The sequence below is a fragment of the Cherax quadricarinatus genome, unplaced genomic scaffold (assembly GCF_038502225.1).
Source record: "Cherax quadricarinatus isolate ZL_2023a unplaced genomic scaffold, ASM3850222v1 Contig522, whole genome shotgun sequence".
Lineage (NCBI taxonomy): Eukaryota > Metazoa > Arthropoda > Malacostraca > Decapoda > Parastacidae > Cherax > Cherax quadricarinatus.
In genome coordinates this window covers 58,665-79,991 of record NW_027195548.1, presented here as the reverse complement: position 1 = coordinate 79,991, position 21,327 = coordinate 58,665, and the positions used below count along the sequence as shown (strand labels likewise).

The 21,327-nt window shown below is 50.7% G+C and overlaps 1 protein-coding gene across 3 annotated transcripts in view; it reads left to right on the top strand.

Moving 5' to 3' along the window:
- LOC128695008 (uncharacterized) overlaps positions 1-21,327 on the top strand; it is a gene marked incomplete at its 5' end in the record, with an annotated part of 136,036 nt that overhangs the window by 84,535 nt on the left and 30,174 nt on the right. For all 3 annotated transcript variants that reach the window (XM_070080490.1, XM_070080491.1, XM_070080489.1), the window contains 3 exon segments: positions 3,146-3,288; positions 7,078-7,174; positions 9,577-9,924. In XM_070080490.1, the coding sequence (XP_069936591.1) occupies positions 3,146-3,288; positions 7,078-7,174; positions 9,577-9,924 (588 nt within the window).

Below are 21,327 nucleotides of genomic sequence, written 5' to 3'. Positions count from 1 at the left end.
TCACTAGCAACACATGTTATTAGGGCAATAAATGCATTCCCAAGGGATGACAACCTCGTCCGTCTCCCCCCTAGGGCGACAAACACCCGCCGGGCAAATGCCAACAACAGGACACCCGACACCTCAAAAATCAGAGCCCAAATTAGCAAAAAAATAGAAGAGGGTAATACTATTGGAGCTTTGAGACTTATAACCAGTGAGGATACCATCGCTCCCAAGGACGTCAGCACGGCGCAAGCTCTGAAGGACAAACATCCACCCAGGGCTCCCAGTACCAACATTGACCTCCCTGACATTGCAGCAGGCGAAGAACATCTAACCTTACAGGATGCTGATGTGTATAAAGCTGCTATGTCATTTCCACAGGGTTCAGCAGGAGGTTTCACCGGTTTAAGGCCTCAACACTTAAAACAAATACTCAATCCAGCACTTGGTGAGGTTTCAGAGAGGCTGCTGTCTGAACTCACCAAATTTTCCAACCTGTGCCTGGCTGGCGGTGTCCCAGAGGCCATCAGACCCTTTTTCTTTGGTGCCTCATTGTGTGCCCTCCGGAAAAAGGATGGCGGAATCAGGCCCATTGCAGTGGGTAACACCCTTCGGCGCCTAGTCGCCAAGGCTGCAGTAAGAAGGGTGAGTCAAGAGGCTGCCGCAATGCTGAAACCAACTCAGCTCGGTTTCGGCGTTCAACAGGGCTGTGAAGCAGCTGCCCACGCAGCACGAGTATATATCAAAAACATGTCCTATGAAAAAGCCTTGGTCAAATTGGACTTTGCCAATGCTTTCAACTCAGTCAGAAGGGATGCTGCTCTCCAAGCAGTTTATAGAAACTTCCCTTCCCTTTATCCCTTCATAGAATCGTGTTATAGTGTGACTTCCAAACTATTGTTTGGGGACCATGAAATTGACTCGTGTGAGGGCGTGCAACAGGGGGACCCTCTCGCCCCCTTTCTATTTTGTTTGGTCATCAAGGAAGTCACGGAGGCACTCTCCAGCGAGCTCAATATCTGGTTCCTGGACGACGGTACCCTAGCTGGCACAACAGAATCTCTCCTGGAGGACATCAGTAAAATTAAAGACATGGGAGAAAGCCTGGGACTTTCTTTAAACCCCACCAAATGTGAAATAGTTTCTACCAATCAACAGTTGATCCAGAATATTAGTACCATTTTACCAGGAGCACGAGCCATTGATCCGGCCAATAGCACTCTCCTCGGTGCTCCTCTTGGGTCCAATGCCATCGATTTGATCCTAGGAAAAAAGTCTCAGACCTCCGGACGATGGAAAGCAGGATGAAAGACATTGACACACACGATGCCTTCTACCTACTCACCAGGTGCCTGTCAACCCCAAAACTTACCTATTTTCTGAGATGCTCCCCAGCCTTCAGCAGTCCAAAACTCAAGGAATATGACTCTCTCCTGAAGGCCATGCTAGAGAGTGTATTGAATCTTTCCCTTGACGATGGACAGTGGTTGCAAGCCTCACTTCCGGTCAGGCTTGGAGGGCTAGGAGTACGCAGATCCTCCCAGATTGCTCTACCAGCTTTCCTATCCTCTTCCATTGCATCAAACGAGTTGATAAGACAAATTCTTCCTGACACCCTCAGTGACTCAGCAGGAATAGAAGACCCTAGCTATGTCAGTGCCATCACCGAATGGGAGACTCTTGCTGCTCCAGCACCAAACCCTAGTGCAGCACTGGCTCACAAACAGTCAAGCTGGGATAGCCCAATTGCTGAAAAGGTGCTTGCCAACATGCTCAGGGCTGCAACATCAGATAGGGAGATTGCCCGTCTCCAGGCTGTGAGTGCACCTCACTCCGGGGACTTCCTCCAAACAGTTCCCATATCGGCAATGGGAACGCGACTCGACCCTAAGACCCTCCGTATTGCAGTGGCTCTGCGCCTTGCTGCCCCAATTCACACAGAATATATGTGTATTTGCGGCGAAGTGCAAGCAGACCAATACGGTCTACATGGTCTTAACTGTTCCAAAACCAAGGGCTGGCATGCAAGACACAATGAGGTCAACGACATCATTAAGAGAACCCTTGCTACAGCTGGATGCCCTGCCGAGAGGGAGCCACGATCACTTGCAGCAAACAATACCCACAACCCAGCAAACCGCCCCAACGGGATCACCATCTATCCTTGGAAGAATGGCAAGCTCTTAGCATGGGACTATACCTGTGTGTCCACACTGGCTAACACCTATATCCATCACAGTGTGGGGCGACAGGGAGGAGCTGCTGACCACAGGGAGGAGTACAAGATCAGCAAGTACAGGGACATTAGCCAACAGTATCAATTTGTCCCAGTGGGATCAGAGACCTTGGGATCATGGGGAAAAAATGCCACACGTTTCCTTAAAGAATTGGGTTCCAGACTCATCGACACCACCAGGGACCCAAGGGCAGCCACTTTCATGTTCCAGCGCCTCAGCGTCGCCATCCAGAGGGGAAATGCTTGCTGCATACTTGGTTCACGTCCAGCCTCGGAGGAGCTGGAGGAAATTCATCATCTTTGATACATTGTGCCATTGTATTCATGTTTATGTTTTTTTCTGTAAATGTATTTTGTTTATTAATAAATGTTCACATAGAATATAAATATAGGGGGTGGTAGGAGAAGAAAATATTCAAACAGCTCCGGGGAGAACCTTGAGTTTTCCCTGAGGTACGTTTATTGTCTTCTCTGAGGATGAGGGTCCCCATTCCAGCTATAGAGGTGGTACTTCCCTATATACATATTATAAAATATATATATATATATATATATATATATATATATATATATATATATATATATATATATATATATATATATATATATATATATATATAAACTTAGAGGAACAAGATAGCAATATTGGTAACACTGGGTTTCGCCAAGCTTCCCCGCCTCATATATATGTTGTGTTGATGGTGGTGGTACGAGGTTAGAAGCGAGTGTTGCACTATGGTAAACTGTGCACTATAATCTTGACAACGAAACAGTGACTGAGATCCAGTATTGCAGTCAGAGTTTCACTGCGAATACTACAGTTCAACAGATCATAATACAAGCCCATTACAGCCCCATAACACCACCACCACAACAACAACAGTCACGATAACAAGGCCACTCCATCAACATTGCTCACCACAGGGGGGAGCGTGGACAGCAGAGGGAGCAGTGTAAGCTGGAACAACCCTGGGAACTACACCTTCACGCTGTACAAGGAAGGTCAGCCACACCCTCTTGCCACCTCCCTCACCTGCCACACCTGCACTCACAGCCTCACCACTCAGGTTAGTTCAAACATTTTAACAGGCGTCCTGAAGTGTACATAAGTGTCCTTCTTAATCAGTCAGTTCACTCGGTTAAATTAATCAGGTAATACCACTCAGGTAAGTTGAAATAATCAGTGTACACCACTCAGGTTAATAACTTGACACAAGTCGGAGGTAATCAGTTGTCACCACTCACGTACGTTAATCAACCGACATCATTCATGTAAGTTAATAGGCTGACATCACTCAGATAAATTAGACAATCAGTTCACTTACGTTACCCGTGAGTTCAGATACTTCACCTGTCGCAATACGCAGTGCAGAGTGCCACTCAGAGTGCCGTCACTGACGACTGACACTTTCCTAGATCACGTACCACGTACTTATCTACATCACTACAAATCCCAACATTACACGTACTTTACTACATCACTACACGTACTTCCCTACATCACTACACGTACTTCCCTACATCACTACACGTATCTCCCTACATCACTACACGTACTTCCCTACATCACTACACGTACTTCCCTACATCACTACACGTACCTCCCTACATCACTACACGTACTTCCCTACATCACTACACGTACTTCCCTACATCACTACACGTACTTCCCTACATCACTACACGTACTTCCCTACATCACTACACGTACTTCCCTACATCACTACACGTATCTCCCTACATCACTACACGTACCTCCCTACATCACTACACGTACTTCCCTACATCACTACACGTACCTCCCTACATCACTACACGTACCTCCCTACATCACTACACGTACTTCCCTACATCACTACACGTACTTCCCAAATCACTACACGTACTTCCCTACATCACTACACGTACTTCCCTACATCACTACACGTACTTCCCAAATCATTACACGTACCTCCCTACATCACTACACGTACCTCCCTATATCACTACACGTACTTCCCTACATCACTACACGTACTTCCCTACATCACTACACGTACCTCCCTACATCACTACACGTACTTCCCTACATCACTACACGTACCTCCCTACATCACTACACGTACCTCCCTACATCACTACACGTACCTCCCTACATCACTACACGTACCTCCCTACATCACTACACGTACCTCCCTACATCACTACACGTACCTCCCTACATCACTACACGTACCTCGCTACATCACTACACGTACCTCCCTACATCAATACACGTACCTCCCTACATCAATATACGTACCTCCCTACATCACTACACGTACCTCTCTACATCACTACACGTACTTCCCTACATCACTACACGTACTTCCCTACATCACTACACGTACTTCCCAACATCACTACACGTACCTCCCTACATCACTACACGTACCTCCCTACATCACTACACGTACCTCTCTACATCACTACACGTACTTCCCTACATCACTACACGTACTTCCCAAATCACTACACGTACTTCCTTACATCACAACACGTACTTCCCTACATCACTACACGTACTTCCCTACATCACTACACGTACTTCCCTACATCACTACACGTATCTCCCTACATCACACGTACTTCCCTACATCACTACACGTACTTCTCTACATCACTACACGTACCTCCCTACATCACTACACGTACCTCCCTACATCACTACACGTACTTCCCTACATCACTACACGTACTTCCCTACATCACTACACGTATCTCCCTACATCACTACACGTACTTCCCTACATCACTACACGTACTTCCCTACATCACTACACGTACCTCCCTACATCACTACACGTACTTCCCTACACTACACGTACCTCCCTACATCACTACACGTACTTCCCTACATCACTACACGTACCTCCCTACATCACTACACGTACCTCCCTACATCACTACACGTACCTCGCTACATCACTACACGTACCTCCCTACATCAATACACGTACCTCCCTACATCAATATACGTACCTCCCTACATCACTACACGTACCTCTCTACATCACTACACGTACTTCCCTACATCACTACACGTACCTCCCTACATCACTACAGGTACTTCCCTACACTACAGGTACTTCCCTACATCACTACAGGTACTTCCCTACATCACTACAGGTACTTCCCTACATCAATACACGTACTTCCCTACATCACTACACGTACCTCCCTACATCACTACAGGTACTTCCCTACACTACAGGTACTTCCCTACATCACTACAGGTACTTCCCTACATCAATACACGTACTTCCCTACATCACTACACGTACCTCCCTACATCACTACAGGTACTTCCCTACACTACAGGTACTTCCCTACATCACTACAGGTACTTCCCTACATCAATACACGTACTTCCCTACATCACTACACGTACCTCCCTACATCACTACAGGTACTTCCCTACACTACAGGTACTTCCCTACATCACTACAGGTACTTCCCTACATCACTACAGGTACCTCCCTACATCAATACACGTACTTCCCTACATCACTACACGTACTTCCCTACATCACTACACGTACTTCCCTACACACGTACTTCCCTACATCACTACACGTACTTCCCTACATCACTACACGTACTTCCCTACATCACTACACGTACCTCCCTACATCACTACAGGTACTTCCCTACACTACAGGTACTTCCCTACATCACTACAGGTACTTCCCTACATCAATACACGTACTTCCCTACATCACTACACGTACTTCCCTACATCACTACAGGCACTTCCCTACATCACTACACGTACTTCCCTACATCACTACACGTACTTCCCTACATCACTACAGGCACTTCCCTACATCACTACACGTACTTCCCTACATCACTACACGTACTTCCCTACATCACTACACGTACTTCTCTACATCACACGTACTTCCCTACATCACTACACGTACTTCCCTACATCACTACAGGCACTTCCCTACATCACTACACGTACTTCCCTACATCACTACACGTACTTCCCTACATCACTACACGTACTTCCCTACATCACTACACGTACTTCTCTACATCACACGTACTTCCCTACATCACTACACGTACTTCCCTACATCACTACACGTACTTCCCTACATCACACGTACTTCCCTACATCACTACACGTACTTCCCTACATCACTACACGTACTTCCCTACATCACTACAGGTACTTCCCTACATCACTACACGTACTTCCCTACATCACTACACGTACTTCCCTACATCACACGTACTTCCCTACATCACTACACGTACTTCCCTACATCACTACACGTACTTCCCTACATCACACGTACTTCCCTACATCACTACACGTACTTCCCTACATCACTACACGTACTTCCCTACATCACTACACGTACTTCCCTACATCACTACACGTACTTCCCTACATCACTACAGGTACTTCCCTACATCACTACACGTACTTCCCTACATCACTACACGTACTTCCCTACATCACACGTACTTCCCTACATCAATACACGTACTTCCCTACATCACTACACGTACTTCCCTACATCACACGTACTTCCCTACATCACTACACGTACTTTCCTACATCACTACAGGTACTTCCCTACATCACTACACGTACTTCCCTACATCACTACAGGTACTTCCCTACATCACTACACGTACTTCCCTACATCACTACACGTACTTCCCTACATCACACGTACTTCCCTACATCAATACACGTACTTCCCTACATCACTACACGTACTTCCCTACATCACACGTACTTCCCTACATCACTACACGTACTTTCCTACATCGCTACAGTTTCCTTCATTTGATGTTTTTCTCTGTCTTTCCTGCAGGCACTGGGAGAGGACCTGAGGTCAGTACTACGTCTGGAGACGCAGGACTCCACCGTCAAGCTCACTGCCAGGATCCCTCAGGACGTCTCATTTACTGGTACGCATCCTGATGGTATCCCTATGTAGGGATGCTAATAGTATCCTGCCATAGGATCTGTATGTGATGAATAATATTGTAGGCAAAAGGACACAAGTGCAGCTGATGCGACATTTTACTGTGGCAACGTTTCGGCTTGACAAAGCTCCTGGAGAGCGAAACGTTGCCACAACAAAATGTTGCATTAGTTGCACATGTGTCCTTTTACTTAACATATTGTGGGTAATGCTACCATTATTACGCGAGTAATATTGTGTTGTCTGGTCCTACAGTTCGTAGCATCTCGTTTATTTAGCTATAAATCAAGGCAAATTGTGTATTTATAAATAATAATAATAATAATTATTATTATTATTATTATTATTATTATCATCAAAACCAAGTGCTGAGGCTACAAGGCAGTTTATTTTTTTTTTTTGGTCCAATTTCAAAGTTTATACTATGGTTTAAAAAAACAGTTTCCATCCTACACACTTGTTTGTATTGACTTCATGTTGCAAAATTGCAAGATATTGCAAAATAGTGTTTATCATAAAACCCTCCCTGGTGTACAAAATTGGTAAGATGTACAATGTTCTAGTCAACATCAGATGAAAGATTGACTTAGATAATCTAAATTTCAAAGTTTTTTGAGGGAAATGTCAATAGATTGAATTATAAAAAATTTTGAATTTTTTTAAGGCATTTTTTGGGAGAATAAGATTCAATAAAAACAAAATGGTAAAACATATTGCAAATCAACCCTGAAATTTAATAGAACCATCATTCATCAATAATGCGTGAAAAAATCATGACACTCCCATTGTTACTTTTCGCAAAAACTAAAAACAAATATCAATAACTTATTCCTGAGTTATTCATATTGTTATTTTCTATAAAATTATGCCCCTCAAGGAAGGTTCCTTGATGTTGGTGAGGGGCTCTTGATTTAGGGAATTGGATCTGTGCTCCAGTTCCCCGAATTAAGCCTGAATGCCTTCCACATCCCCCCCCCAGGCGCTGTATTATCCTCCGGGTTTAGCGCTTCCCCTTGATTATAATAATAATATAAAATTATGGTTATGGTAAATCTGAGCGAGTTACAAACCCCCGTCATTGTTGACAGCCCAGAGGCGACTGAGCAGCAACAACTCCGCGCTCTTCACTTTAGTCCTCACACAAGTTGCTATGTCGAGTATTTACAATGAAATAATCATAACAATAGTAATTTTTGAAGTAAAAAAAAAACAAAAAACAAAAACAAAACAGTAATTGCCATCATGTCTTCTTGATGACAGCAAAAATATAAAAATAATATTTTTGAACAAAACATACTTAGATATATGATAGAAACAAGCTGATTGCATCAATATGTTGCCAGAATTATGCACTATTTTTTTTATGGTAAGAAAACATCATTTTCAATAATTTTTCAACTTCAATTTTAAAATTCTCGCAAAAAATTCCTTGGCCCTTAATTAATCCAGGAATCATAGAGCACTGCAGGGCAGGAGGAGCTTTCTGGAGCAGAGACTTGCAAGGATGGAGAGGATAGCAGAGGAAGAGTTAGAGAGGGCTGTGAGTAGTGCTAAAGAAAGTACTATTAAAGTCAGGGGCGTCGTAAGGGGGGGGCGGGGCGCCCCGGGTGATACCATTTAAGGGGTGACACCATAGTCTCTAAAGAAGGTAACACTAATGACCAAAACAGCGCTGCAGCAACATAAGAGAAAAATCCTTCGTTTCTATATAGCCTATTATATGATTAGAGTACAAATAGGCCTATATAGGGAAAATCATTGATTTTGATGATGTGATAGATGATTTTGCAGGATTGAAGGCAAGGAAATGTAATATCAGATTCTTTGAGATGTTACCTGTACTCAAGGTCAGATCGGAACTAGTTTTTTTTTCTCTATTTTTATTTTTTTTTCATTGTTGAAGATCAATAAATGTAGGATCTGTTGGCTGTACTCAAAGTGATATTTGAGTTTGTTTCCTCATTGCTATGATTATTTATTTTATCAATAAAGTTCGGTTTATGGCCTTTAAACGTTCTCATTGCTAAACATTAGTCACTGGTCATGCAGAAGTGATGTAACTGTAGTTGACTACTCCATCCCCCCGTCCTTGGATTTCATGGGGGTGACACAGATTCCGCCCCGGGTGACACCAACCCTAGAGACGCCTCTGATTAAAGTTTGCGTAATAAATCTGTTGCTGCCAAAAAGTCAGAAGGAATCAGTCAGAGAGTGAGGCTGTCAGCGATAAGGGATGATGGGGTGTTACAGCGGCGACCACGGAGTGTGTATAACGAATTTACATAGTTTTACTTTGCCTGTAACCAGTACATAATACAGTGGTGAACTGTGATAGTTGTTTGAGAATAAGTCGATAAAGTGTATTTTTTCGTTTTTTTCTTTCAGATATGCCGGGGGCTATAACAATTAATTATATGACGTTCCCGATCACTAAAGACAATCCTTCTGGAGCGTCCGTATCGACGCTGCTTAACGTGAAGTGTGACACAGCTGCAGCAGAGAACAGCTCTTTTTTTCTGGCATTCAGTGTTCCTGAGAGTGACGGTACCTCCGTGCATGAGTACAATGATGCAGTTGACGTAGATAAGATAACGGTGGAACCCATGAACGTGACATTCGAAAACATGCAAGATTATGCATTCGTGCCTGAGAATGATGTGACGGTGTTTGTGACGGTACAAGACAGTAACAGAGTTACTCGAGACTTTGGATATGCTGAGGTTAAACTGAGAGGTGAGTCTTGTGTCCCCTTCCCTTACCTTCCCCTCAGTGAATGTCCTTGATGCTGTCGAGGGGCTCTTGATCAAAGGAATTTAAGCAGATTCGCCCCTCCTCCACCTGTTATCAGGTAGTGCTTCTGACTAGGCCTCCTTATTTTGTTAGGAATATTACAGGATTAAAATTATTACCAGGCACATAGAAAATTAATGCGTACTGAATGTACATAAAAGCTTGTAAGATTAACGTGTAATCTTACGTGTTCATGAGACCGAAACAAGACATCAACAATCCTGACCGGGGGGAGGGGGGGAAGGGGAGGTGAAAACCATAACAGATTTCAGTCAACACTTCCTTGACAGGATAAATGTTATCTACCAACATTTTCCTCTCTCTCTCTCTCTCTCTCTCTCTCTCTCTCTCTCTCTCTCTCTCTCTCTCTCTCTCTCTCTCTCTCTCTCTCTCCAGCTGGACTGGATGATATATAAGTATCTCTTACGAATATTCGCAATATATTATAAAAGTGACATATCGATCTACATGTATATAATCAGAACTTCCAGACATTATTCTTCTCAGACAATGTTGATTTGATTCAAACATCCAACTGGAGGACATACCTGAAGGTGAGTGTCCTGCGTTCGAGGGTAGCTGGGTGGGCAGGCTGAATCATCAGCTGGTAGCTGGGTGGGCAGGTTGTATCATCAGCTGGTAGCTGGGTGGACAGGTTGTATCATCAGCTGGTAGCTGGGTGGGCAGGCTGAATCATCAGCTGGTAGCTGGGAGGCCAGGTTGAATCATCAGCTGGTAGCTGGGTGGGCAGGTTGTATCATCAGCTGGTGGCTGGGAGGCCAGGTTGAATCATCAGCTGGTAGCTGGGTGGGCAGGCTGAATCATCAGCTGGTGGCTGGGTGGGCAGGTTGTTGTATCAGCTGGTGGCTGGGTGGGCAGGTTGTATCATCAGCTGGTGGCTGGGTGGGCAGGTTGTATCATCAGCTGGTGGCTGGGTGGGCAGGTTGTATCATCAGCTGGTGGCTGGGTGGGCAGGTTGTATCATCAGCTGGTGGCTGGGTGGGCAGGTTGTATCATCAGCTGGTGGCTGTGTGGGCAGGTTGTATCATCAGCTGGTGGCTGGGTGGACAGGTTGTATCATCAGCTGGTGGCTGGGTGGGCAGGCTGTATCATCAGCTGGTGGCTGGGTGGACAGGTTGTTGTATCAGCTGGTGGCTGGGTGGGCAGGTTGTATCATCAGCTGGTGGCTGGGTGGGCAGGTTGTATCATCAGCTGGTGGCTGGGTGGGCAGGTTGTATCATCAGCTGGTGGCTGGGTGGGCAGGTTGTATCATCAGCTGGTGGCTGGGTGGGCAGGTTGTATCATCAGCTGGTGGCTGGGTGGGCAGGTTGTATCATCAGCTGGTGGCTGTGTGGGCAGGTTGTATCATCAGCTGGTGGCTGGGTGGACAGGTTGTATCATCAGCTGGTGGCTGGGTGGGCAGGCTGTATCATCAGCTGGTGGCTGGGTGGGCAGGTTGTTGTATCAGCTGGTGGCAGGGTGGGCAGGTTGTATCATCAGCTGGTGGCTGGGTGGGCAGGTTGTATCATCAGCTGGTGGCTGGGTGGGCAGGCTGTATCATCAGCTGGTGGCTGGGTGGGCAGGTTGTATCATCAGCTGGTGGCTGGGTGGACAGGTTGTTGTATCAGCTGGTGGCTGGGTGGGCAGGCTGTATCATCAGCTGGTGGCTGGGTGGACAGGTTGTATCATCAGCTGGTAGCTGGGTGGGCAGGTTGTATCATCAGCTGGTAACTGGGTGGACAGGTTGTATCATCAGCTGGTAACTGGGTGGACAGGTTGTATCATCAGCTGGTGGCTGGGTGGGCAGGTTGTATCATCAGCTGGTGGCTGGGTGGGCAGGTTGTATCATCAGCTGGTGGCTGGGTGGACAGGTTGTATCATCAGCTGGTGGCTGGGTGGGCAGGTTGTATCATCAGCTGGTGGCTGGGTGGGCAGGTTGTTGTATCAGCTGGTGGCTGGGTGGGCAGGTTGTATCATCAGCTGGTGGCTGGGTGGGCAGGTTGTATCATCAGCTGGTGGCTGGGTGGGCAGGCTGTATCATCAGCTGGTGGCTGGGTGGGCAGGTTGTATCATCAGCTGGTGGCTGGGTGGACAGGTTGTATCATCAGCTGGTGGCTGGGTGGGCAGGCTGTATCATCAGCTGGTGGCTGGGTGGACAGGTTGTATAATCAGCTGGTGGCTGGGTGGGCAGGTTGTATCATCAGCTGGTAGCTGGGTGGACAGGTTGTATCATCAGCTGGTGGCTGGGTGGGCAGGTTGTATCATCAGCTGGTGGCTGGGTGGACAGGTTGTATCATCAGCTGGTGGCTGGGTGGGCAGGTTGTATCATCAGCTGGTGGCTGGGTGGGCAGGTTGTATCATCAGCTGGTGGCTGGGTGGGCATCAGCTGGTGGCTGGGTGGGCAGGTTGTATCATCAGCTGGTGGCTGGGTGGGCAGGTTGTATCATCAGCTGGTGGCTGGGTGGGCAGGTTGTATCATCAGCTGGTGGCTGGGTGGGCAGGTTGTATCATCAGCTGGTGGCTGGGTGGGCAGGTTGTATCATCAGCTGGTGGCTGGGTGGGCAGGTTGTATCATCAGCTGGTGGCTGGGTGGGCAGGTTGTATCATCAGCTGGTGGCTGGGTGGACAGGTTGTTGTATCAGCTGGTGGCTGAGTGGGCATCAGCTGGTGGGGTGGACAGGTGTATCATCAGCTGGTGGCTGGGTGGGCAGGTTGTCATCATCAGCTGGTGGCTGGGTGGGCAGGTGTATCATCAGCTGGTGGCTGGGTGGGCAGGTTGTATCATCAGCTGGTGGCTGGGTGGACATCAGCTGGTGGCTGGGTGGTCAGGTTGTATCATCAGCTGGTGGCTGGGTGGGCAGGTTGTATCATCAGCTGGTGGCTGGGTGGGCAGGTTGTATCATCAGCTGGTGGCTGGGTGGGCAGGTTGTATCATCAGCTGGTGGCTGGGTGGGCAGGTTGTATCATCAGCTGGTGGCTGGGTGGACAGGTTGTATCATCAGCTGGTGGCTGGGTGGGCAGGTTGTATCATCAGCTGGTGGCTGGGTGGACAGGTTGTATCATCAGCTGGTGGCTGGGTGGGCAGGTTGTATCATCAGCTGGTGGCTGGGTGGGCAGGTTGTATCATCAGCTGGTGGCTGGGTGGGCAGGTTGTATCATCAGCTGGTGGCTGGGTGGGCAGGTTGTATCATCAGCTGGTGGCTGGGTGGACAGGTTGTATCATCAGCTGGTGGCTGGGTGGGCAGGTTGTATCATCAGCTGGTGGCTGGGTGGGCAGGTTGTATCATCAGCTGGTGGCTGGGTGGACAGGTTGTATCATCAGCTGGTGGCTGGGTGGGCAGGTTGTATCATCAGCTGGTGGCTGGGTGGGCAGGTTGTATCATCAGCTGGTGGCTGGGTGGGCAGGTTGTATCATCAGCTGGTGGCTGGGTGGACAGGTTGTATCATCAGCTGGTGGCTGGGTGGGCAGGTTGTATCATCAGCTGGTGGCTGGGTGGGCAGGTTGTATCATCAGCTGGTGGCTGGGTGGGCAGGATGTATCATCAGGTTGTATCATCATCTGGTGGCTGGGTGGCCAGGTTGTATCATCAGCTGGTGGCTGGGTGGACAGGTTGTATCATCAGCTGGTGGCTGGGTGGACAGGTTGTATCATCAGCTGGTGGCTGGGTGGGCAGGTTGTATCATCAGCTGGTGGCTGGGTGGGCAGGTTGTATCATCAGCTGGTGGCTGGGTGGACAGGTTGTATCATCAGCTGGTGGCTTGGGTGGCTGGGTGGACAGGTTGTATCATCAGCTGGTGGCTGGGTGGGGTTGTATCAGCTGGTGGCTGGGTGGGCAGGTTGTATCATCAGCTGGTGGCTGGGTGGGCAGGTTGTATCATCAGCTGGTGGCTGGGTGGGCAGGTTGTATCATCAGCTGGTGGCTGGGTGGGCAGGTTGTATCATCAGCTGGTGGCTGGGTGGGCAGGTTGTATCATCAGCTGGTGGCTGGGTGGACAGGTTGTATCATCAGCTGGTGGCTGGGTGGGCAGGTTGTATCATCAGCTGGTGGCTGGGTGGGCAGGTTGTATCATCAGCTGGTGGCTGGGTGGGCAGGTTGTATCATCAGCTGGTGGCTGGGTGGACAGGTTGTATCATCAGCTGGTGGCTGGGTGGACAGGTTGTATCATCAGCTGGTGGCTGGGTGGACAGGTTGTATCATCAGCTGGTGGCTGGGTGGACAGGTTGTATCATCAGCTGGTGGCTGGGTGGGCAGGTTGTATCATCAGCTGGTGGCTGGGTGGGCAGGTTGTATCATCAGCTGGTGGTTGGGTGGACAGGTTGTATCATCAGCTGGTGGCTGGGTGGGTGGACAGGTTGTATCATCAGCTGGTGGCTCAGGTTGTATCAGCTGGTGGCTGGGTGGACAGGTTGTTGGGTGGACAGGTCAGCTGGTGGCTGGGTTGACAGGTTGTATCATCAGCTGGTGGCTGGGTGGACAGGTTGTATCATCAGCTGGTGGCTGGGGGGGCAGGTTGTATCAGGTTGTATCATCAGCTGGTGGCTGGGTGGACAGGTTGTATCATCAGCTGGTGGCTGGGTGGACAGGTTGTATCATCAGCTGGTGGCTGGGTGGACAGGTTGTATCATCAGCTGGTGGCTGGGTGGACAGGTTGTATCATCAGCTGGTGGCTGGGTGGACAGGTTGTATCATCAGCTGGTGGCTGGGTGGGCAGGTTGTATCATCAGCTGGTGGCTGGGTGGACAGGTTGTATCATCAGCTGGTGGCTGGCTGGTGGCTGTGTGGACAGGTTGTATCATCAGCTGGTGGCTGGGTGGACAGGTTGTATCATCAGCTGGTGGCTGGGTGGGCAGGTTGTATCATCAGCTGGTAACTGGGTGGACAGGTTGTATCATCAGCTGGTGGCTGGGTGGACAGGTTGTATCATCAGCTGGTGGCTGGGTGGACAGGTTGTATCATCAGCTGGTGGCTGGGTGGGCAGGTTGTATCATCAGCTGGTGGCTGGGTGGACAGGTTGTATCATCAGCTGGTGGCTGGGTGGGCAGGTTGTATCATCAGCTGGTGGCTGGGTGGACAGGTTGTATCATCAGCTGGTGGCTGGGTGGACAGGTTGTATCATCAGCTGGTGGCTGGGTGGACAGGTTGTATCATCAGCTGGTGGCTGGGTGGACAGGTTGTATCATCAGCTGGTGGCTGGGTGGACAGGTGTATCATCAGCTGGTGGCTGGGTGGCAGGTTGTATCATCAGCTGGTGGCTGGGTGGACAGGTTGTATCATCAGCTGGTGGCTGGGTGGGCAGGTTGTATCATCAGCTGGTGGCTGGGTGGACAGGTTGTATCATCAGCTGGTGGCTGGGTGGGCAGGTTGTATCATCAGCTGGTGGCTGGGTGGACAGGTTGTATCATCAGCTGGTGGCTGGGTGGACAGGTTGTATCATCAGCTGGTGGCTGGGTGGACAGGTTGTATCATCAGCTGGTGGCTGGGTGGACAGGTTGTATCATCAGCTGGTGGCTGGGTGGCTGGGTGGGCAGGTTGTATCATCAGCTGGTGGCTGGGTGGGCAGGTTGTATCATCAGCTGTGGCTGGGTACAGGTTGTATCATCAGCTGGTGGCTGGGTGGACAGGTTGTATCATCAGCTGGTGGCTGGGTGGTCAGGTTGTATCATCAGCTGGTGGCTGGGTGGACAGGTTGTATCATCAGCTGGTGGCTGGGTGGACAGGTTGTATCATCAGCTGGTGGCTGGGTGGACAGGTTGTATCATCAGCTGGTGGCTGGGTGGACAGGTTGTATCATCAGCTGGTGGCTGGGTGGACAGGTTGTATCATCAGCTGGTGGCTGGGTGGACAGGTTGTATCATCAGCTGGTGGCTGGGTGGACAGGTTGTATCATCAGCTGGTGGCTGGGTGGACAGGTTGTATCATCAGCTGGTGGCTGGGTGGACAGGTTGTATCATCAGCTGGTGGCTGGGTGGACAGGTTGTATCATCAGCTGGTGGCTGGGTGGACAGGTTGTATCATCAGCTGGTGGCTGGGTGGACAGGTTGTATCATCAGCTGGTGGCTGGGTGGGCAGGTTGTATCATCAGCTGGTGGCTGGGTGGACAGGTTGTATCATCAGCTGGTGGCTGGGTGGACAGGTTGTATCATCAGCTGGTGGCTGGGTGGACAGGTTGTATCATCAGCTGGTGGCTGGGTGGACAGGTTGTATCATCAGCTGGTGGCTGGGTGGGCAGGTTGTATCATCAGCTGGTGGCTGGGTGGACAGGTTGTATCATCAGCTGGTGGCTGGGTGGACAGGTTGTATCATCAGCTGGTGGCTGGGTGGACAGGTTGTATCATCAGCTGGTGGCTGGGTGGACAGGTTGTATCATCAGCTGGTGGCTGGGTGGAGGTTGTATCAGGTTGTATCATCAGCTGGTGGCTGGGTGGGCAGGTTGTATCATCAGCTGGTGGCTGGGTGGACAGGTTGTATCATCAGCTGGTGGCTGGGTGGACAGGTTGTATCATCAGCTGGTGGCTGGGTGGACAGGTTGTATCATCAGCTGGTGGCTGGGTGGGCAGGTTGTATCATCAGCTGGTGGCTGGGTGGGCAGGTTGTATCATCAGCTGGTGGCTGGGTGGACAGGTTGAATCATCAGCTGGTAACTGGGTGGACAGGTTGTATCATCAGCTGGTGGCTGGGTGGACAGGTTGTATCATCAGCTGGTGGCTGGGTGGACAGGTTGTATCATCAGCTGGTGGCTGGGTGGACAGGTTGTATCATCAGCTGGTGGCTGGGTGGACAGGTTGTATCATCAGCTGGTGGCTGGGTGGGCAGGTTGAATCATCAGCTGGTGGCTGGGTGGGCAGGTTGTATCATCAGCTGGTGGCTGGGTGGACAGGTTGTATCATCAGCTGGTGGCTGGGTGGGCAGGTTGTATCATCAGCTGGTGGCTGGGTGGACAGGTTGTATCATCAGCTGGTGGCTGGGTGGGCAGGTTGTATCATCAGCTGGTGGCTGGGTGGACAGGTTGTATCATCAGCTGGTGGCTGGGTGGACAGGTTGTATCATCAGCTGGTGGCTGGGTGGACAGGTTGTATCATCAGCTGGTGGCTGGGTGGGCAGGTTGTATCATCAGCTGGTGGCTGGGTGGACAGGTTGTATCATCAGCTGGTGGCTGGGTGGACAGGTTGTATCATCAGCTGGTGGCTGGGTGGACAGGTTGTATCATCAGCTGGTGGCTGGGTGGGCAGCATCAGCTGGTGGCTGGGTTTGCAGGTTGTATCATCAGCTGGTGGCTGGGTGGACAGGTTGTATCATCAGCTGGTGGCTGGGTGGACAGGTTGTATCATCAGCTGGTGGCTGGGTGGACAGGTTGTATCATCAGCTGGTGGCTGGGTGGACAGGTTGTATCATCAGCTGGTGGCTGGGTGGGCAGGTTGTATCATCAGCTGGTGGTTGGGTGGGCAGGTTGTATCATCAGCTGGTGGCTGGGTGGGCAGGTTGTATCATCAGCTGGTGGCTGGGTGGGCAGGTTGTATCATCAGCTTCTGGCTGGGTGGACAGGTTGTATCAGCTGGTGGCTGGGTGGAGGTTGTATCTCAGCTGGTGGCTGGGTGGAGGTTGTATCATCAGCTGGTGGCTGGGTGGGCAGGTTGTATCATCAGCTGGTGGCTGGGTGGACAGGTTGTATCATCAGCTGGTGGCTGGGTGGACAGGTTGTATCATCAGCTGGTGGCTGGGTGGGGTTGTATCAGCTGTTGTATCATCAGCTGGTGGCTGGGTGGACAGGTTGTATCATCAGCTGGTGGCTGGGTGGACAGGTTGTATCATCAGCTGGTGGCTGGGTGGACAGGTTGTATCATCAGCTGGTGGCTGGGTGGACAGGTTGTATCATCAGCTGGTGGCTGGGTGGACAGGTTGTATCATCAGCTGGTGGCTGGGTGGACAGGTTGTATCATCAGCTGGTGGCTGGGTGGGCAGGTTGTATCATCAGCTGGTGGCTGGGTGGACAGGTTGTATCATCAGCTGGTGGCTGGGTGGACAGGTTGTATCATCAGCTGGTGGCTGGGTGGACAGGTTGTATCATCAGCTGGTGGCTGGGTGGACAGGTTGTATCATCAGCTGGTGGCTGTGTGGACCGGGAGTATCATCCGCTGGTGGCTGGGTGGACAGGTTGTATCATCAGCTGGTGGCTGGGTGGACAGGTTGTATCATCAGCTGGTGGCTGGGTGGACAGGTTGTATCATCAGCTGGTGGCTGGGTGGACAGGTTGTATCATCAGCTGGTGGCTGGGTGGACAGGTTGTATCATCAGCTGGTGGCTGGGTGGACAGGTGTATAATCAGCTGGTGGCTGGGTGGCTGGGTGGGCAGGTTGTATCATCAGCTGGTGGCTGGGTGGACAGGTTGTATCATCAGCTGGTGGCTGGGTGGACAGGTTGTATCATCAGCTGGTGGCTGGGTGGACAGGTTGTATCATCAGCTGGTGGCTGGGTGGACAGGTTGTATCATCAGCTGGTGGCTGGGTGGGCAGGTTGTATCATCAGCTGGTGGCTGGGTGGGCAGGTTGTATCATCAGCTGGTGGCTGGGTGGCCAGGTTGTATATCAGCTGGTGGCTGGGTGGACAGGTTGTGGACAGGTTGTCATCAGCTGGTGGCTGGGTGGGCAGGTTGTATCATCAGCTGGTGGCTGGGTGGACAGGTTGTATCATCAGCTGGTGGCTGGGTGGACAGGTTGTATCATCAGCTGGTGGCTGGGTGGACAGGTTGTATCATCAGCTGGTGGCTGGGTGGACAGGTTGTATCATCAGCTGGTGGCTGGGTGGGCAGGTTGTATCATCAGCTGGTGGCTGGGTGGACAGGTTGTATCATCAGCTGGTGGCTGGGTGGCCAGGTTGTATCATCAGCTGTTGGCTGGGTGGACAGGTTGTATATCAGCTGGTGGCTGGGTGGACAGGTTGTATCATCAGCTGGTGGCTGGGTGGGCAGGTTGTATCATCAGCTGGTGGCTGGGTGGACAGGTTGTATCATCAGCTGGTGGCTGGGTGGACAGGTTGTATCATCAGCTGGTGGCTGGGTGGACAGGTTGTATCATCAGCTGGTGGCTGGGTGGGCAGGTTGAATCATCAGCTGGTGGCTGGGTGGGCACAGGTTGTATCATCAGCTGGGGGCTGGGTGTGCAGGTTGTATCATCAGCTGGTGGCTGGGTGGACAGGTTGTATCATCAGCTGGTGGCTGGGTGGACAGGTTGTATCATCAGCTGGTGGCTGGGTGGACAGGTTGTATCATCAGCTGGTGGCTGGGTGGACAGGTTGTATCATCAGCTGGTGGCTGGGTGGACAGGTTGTATCATCAGCTGGTGGCTGGGTGGAGGTTGTATCAGGTTGTGGACAGGTTGTATCATCAGCTGGTGGCTGGGTGGACAGGTTGTATCATCAGCTGGTGGCTGGGTGGACAGGTTGTTCATCAGCTGGTGGCTGGGTGGATCAGCTGGTGGCTGGGTGGACAGGTTGTATCATCAGCTGGTGGCTGGGTGGACAGGTTGTATCATCAGCTGGTGGCTGGGTGGAGGTTGTATCAGGTTGTATCATCAGCTGGTGGCTGGGTGGACAGGTTGTATCATCAGCTGGTGGCTGGGTGGACAGGTTGTATCATCAGCTGGTGGCTGGGTGGACAGGTTGTATCATCAGCTGGTGGCTGGGTGGGCAGGTTGTATCATCAGCTGGTGGCTGGGTGGACAGGTTGTATCATCAGCTGGTGGCTGGGTGGACAGGTTGTATCATCAGCTGGTGGCTGGGTGGACAGGTTGTATCATCAGCTGGTGGCTGGGTGGGCAGGTTGTATCATCAGCTGGTGGCTGGGTGGACAGGTTGTATCATCAGCTGGTGGCTGGGTGGACAGGTTGTATCATCAGCTGGTGGCTGGGTGGACAGGTTGTTGTATCAGCTGGTGGCTGGGTGGACAGGTTGTATCATCAGCTGGTGGCTGGGTGGACAGGTTGTATCATCAGCTGGTGGCTGGGTGGACAGGTTGTATCATCAGCTGGTGGCTGGGTGGACAGGTTGTATCATCAGCTGGTGGCTGGGTGGACAGGTTGTATCATCAGCTGGTGGCTGGGTGGACAGGTTGTATCATCAGCTGGTGGCTGGGTGGACAGGTTGTATCATCAGCTGGTGGCTGGGTGGACAGGTTGTATCATCAGCTGGTGGCTGGGTGGACAGGTTGTATCATCATCTGGTGGCTGGGTGGACAGGTTGTATCATCAGCTGGTGGCTGGGTGGAAAGGATGTATCATCAGCTGGTGGCTGGGTGGGCAGGTTGTCATCATCAGCTGGTGGCTGGGTGGACAGGTTGTATCATCAGCTGGTGGCTGGGTGGACAGGTTGTATCATCAGCTGGTGGCTGGGTGGGCAGGTTGTATCATCAGCTGGTGGCTGGGTGGACAGGTTGTATCATCAGCTGGTGGCTGGGTGGGCAGGTTGTATCATCAGCTGGTGGCTGGGTGGACAGGTTGTATCATCAGCTGGTGGCTGGGTGGACAGGTTGTATCATCAGCTGGTGGCTGGGTGGGCAGGTTGTTTCATCAGCTATCAGCTGGTGGCTGGGTGGGCAGGTTGAATCATCAGCTGGTGGCTGGGTGGACAGGTTGTATCATCAGCTGGTGGCTGGGTGGACAGGTTGTATCATCAGCTGGTGGCTGGGTGGACAGGTTGTATCATCAGCTGGTGGCTGGGTGGGCAGGTTGTATCATCAGCTGGTGGCTGGGTGGACAGGTTGTATCATCAGCTGGTGGCTGGGTGGACAGGTTGTATCATCAGCTGGTGGCTGGGTGGAGGTTGTATCATCAGGTTGTATCATCAGCTGGTGGCTGGGTGGACAGGTTGTATCATCAGCTGGTGGCTGGGTGGGCAGGTTGTATCATCAGCTGGTGGCTGGGTGGACAGGTTGTATCATCAGCTGGTGGCTGGGTGGACAGGTTGTATCATCAGCTGGTGGCTGGGTGGGCAGGTTGTTGTATCAGCTGGTGGCTGGGTGGACAGGTTGTATCATCAGCTGGTGGCTGGGTGGACAGGTTGTATCATCAGCTGGTGGCTGGGTGGGCAGGTTGTATCATCAGCTGGTGGCTGGGTGGACAGGTTGTATCATCAGCTGGTGGCTGGGTGGACAGGTTGTTGTATCAGCTGGTGGCTGGGTGGACAGGTTGTATCATCAGCTGGTGGCTGGGTGGACAGGTTGTATCATCAGCTGGTGGCTGGGTGGAGGTTGTATCATCAGGTTGTATCATCAGCTGGTGGCTGGGTGGGGTTGTTGTCATCAGGTTGTATCATCAGCTGGTGGCTGGGTGGACAGGTTGTATCATCAGCTGGT